This window comes from Portunus trituberculatus, chromosome 7 (genome assembly GCF_017591435.1).
Source record: "Portunus trituberculatus isolate SZX2019 chromosome 7, ASM1759143v1, whole genome shotgun sequence".
NCBI classification, from domain to species: domain Eukaryota; kingdom Metazoa; phylum Arthropoda; class Malacostraca; order Decapoda; family Portunidae; genus Portunus; species Portunus trituberculatus.
Window position 1 is genome coordinate 7,521,544 of NC_059261.1, and position 2,660 is coordinate 7,524,203.

Genomic DNA, 2,660 nt, shown 5'->3' on the forward strand with positions numbered 1-2,660 from the left:
AGAGTGCTGAGCTGTTCGGCAAATTCATTAGTGACCCCTCGTTCCTCCAGCATGTTCATTAGTAGGTCGTACATCATCTGTGGGGAGAGAGAGAGAGAGAGAGGGTGAGTGTGGGAGAAGGGGTGAGGGTGAGTCAGTGTGAGGGAGGGAGGGAGGGAGGGAGGGAGGGAGAGGAGAGAGAGAGAGAGAGAGAGAGAGAGAGAGAGAGAGAGAGAGAGAGAGAGAGAGAGAGAGAGAGAGAGAGAGAGAGAGAGAGAGAGAGAGAAGAGAGAGAGAGAGAGAGAGAGAGAGAGAGAGAGAGAGAGAGAGAGAGAGAGAGAGAAGAGAAAAAGAGAAAAAAGAAAAAAAAAAAAAAAGAAAAAGAGAAACAAAAGAAATAGACTAACATTTATATCACAAAAAAAAAAAAAAAAAAAAAAAAATAGATAAATAAAAACACCACCACCACCACCACCACCACCACCACCACTACTTACCCCATCGAGAATATCCCCAGACACACAATAGGTTGCCTCGGACCACTCCCCTTCATAGATGGTCAGTTCGTTGATGCCAAACACATCTAGGGAAGGGACGGAGGGTATTAATGTGATGGGAAGTGATGGGAAGGGGGTATTAATGTGATGGGAAGTGACAGGAGGGGGTATTAATGTGATGGGAAGTGACAGGAGGGGGTATTAATGTGATGGGAAGTGACAGGAGGGGGTATTAATGTGATGGGAAGGGACAGGAGGGGGTATTAATGTGATGGGAAGGGACAGGAGGGGGTATTAATATGATGGGAAGTGATGGGAGTGAAATTAATGTGATGGGAGAAAGAGAATGATGGGAGAGAGAGAAAGAGAGATGAGAGAGAGAGAGAGAGAGAGAGAGAGAGAGAGAGAGAGAGAGAGAGAGAGAGAGAGAGATGCATCACACACACACACACACACAGAGAAAGAAAAGAAAAAGAAAAAAATGAAAAAAAAATAGAAAAATAGAAAAATATACAAGATAAAAAGCAACACACACACACACACACACACACACACACACACACACACACACACACACACACACACCTTCCTCCTGCCCACCCTGCACCTCCGCTGGGCCGACAAAGGAGCAGGTGAAGGAGAGTGTCTTGGCTCCGATCACTATGTCCACCTCGAAGCTTGGCCGACTCTTCAGCAGTGCCTCCGTCTGGTCCTGGCTCAGCTCAGCACTGCCTTCATCCTCCTGGTCGACGGTGTGGTTCACGTTGAGGGTGATGGTGATTCTGGGGGTGATGGGGGTGTTAGGTGAGGTTAGATTAGGTTTGGGTTGGGTTAGGTTAGGTTAGGTTTGGTTTGGTGAGGTTAGGTTTGGTGAGGTTAGGTTTGGTAAGGTTAGGTTAGGTGAGGTTTGGTGAGGTTAAATAAATAAATTAATAAAAAAAAAACTCTCACAAACTCACTCACACACTCTCACTCTCTCTCTCTCTCTCTCTCTCACACACACACACACACACACACACTTTTCGTCATGGAAGGAGCGGGAGAGGGTGAGCTCGGCACTGGTCCCCTTGACAGCAAAGTCCCCGAGGTGTGAGGGAAGGTTTGGCTGCAAAGTCTTCCTCTCTGCCACGATCTCCTCCTGCAGGAACTCCACCAGCTCCCGGTCACCTGCAGAGAGAGAGACACGGAGAGATGAGAGGGAGGGGAGGAGAGATAGAGAGGAGGAGAAATAGAGAGGGAGGGAAGAAGAGATGAGAGAGGGAGGGAAGGAGAGATGGAAAGGAGAAATAGAAAAGGAGATATGAGAGGGAGGGAGGGAGGGAAGGAGAGATGGAGAGGAGAAATAGAGAGGGAGGGAAGGAGAGTAAAGATACTTAGAGGAGGGAAGGAGAGATGGAAAGGAGGAGAAATAGAGAGGGAGGGAAGGAGAGATGGAGAGATGAGAGGGAGGGAAGGAGAGAGAGAGATATGAGAAGGCGGGAGGGAGGGAAGGAGAGAAGGAGGAGGAGGAGAAATAGAGAGGAAGGAGAGGAGAGATGGAGAGGAGAGGAGGAGATGAGAGGAGGAAGAAGGAGGGAGAGATGAGAGAGAGAGAGAGAGAGAGAGAGAGAGAGAGAGAGAGAGAGAGAGAGAGAGAGAGAGAGAGAGAGAGAGAGAGAGAGAGAGAGATAAAAGCACACTAACAAATAAAACACACAAAATAACCCCAAACAACACACAAATACACGAAAAACACAAAAATAAATAAAAAAAACAAATTCTTAACACACGAGAAACAGACAGCAAAAACACCAATAATCTCTGAAAGTAGGCAACCATTAAGACCACCCTACCTCTCGTGTGGATGCCGTGAATGCCACAGCCACAGGAACACAGCTTGGAGGGCGTGGCGAGGCGTGGAGGGCAAGAGGAAGAGGAAGAGGAAGGCCGGCCCAGGGATGGAGGAGAACAACAGGACACTAGGGCAATATTTCTAATTATTGGCGTATTTAGGGACATGACACGCCCCTGAAGACACGTCGAGGACACCAACCCCCGGCTCAGGGCTCCACGCAACATTCCAGGGAGTTCTAGGGCGCTGGGACCACAAATAAGGGCGAAAATTAAGGGAGAAATGAGGGTGTTTTGATTTCTACACGTGTTATGTCCCTCTCTCCCTCTCTCGTCCCTCTCCCTCTCTCTTTT

General features: G+C 48.3%; 1 protein-coding gene across 1 annotated transcript in view; it reads right to left on the minus strand.

Annotated features, from left to right (window-relative positions):
• LOC123498747 (complement component 1 Q subcomponent-binding protein, mitochondrial-like) overlaps positions 1-2,660 on the minus strand; it is a 2,843-nt gene extending 183 nt beyond the window's left edge. Inside the window, exons 1-5 of the mRNA XM_045246154.1 lie at positions 2,309-2,660; positions 1,496-1,643; positions 1,062-1,258; positions 477-562; positions 1-77 (exon numbers count right to left, since the gene is read on the minus strand). The exon at positions 1-77 is cut by the window's left edge and continues 183 nt beyond it. Coding sequence (XP_045102089.1) covers positions 1-77; positions 477-562; positions 1,062-1,258; positions 1,496-1,643; positions 2,309-2,534 — 734 coding nt within the window. The 5' untranslated portion in view covers positions 2,535-2,660. The remainder of the gene's footprint in view (positions 78-476; positions 563-1,061; positions 1,259-1,495; positions 1,644-2,308) is intronic.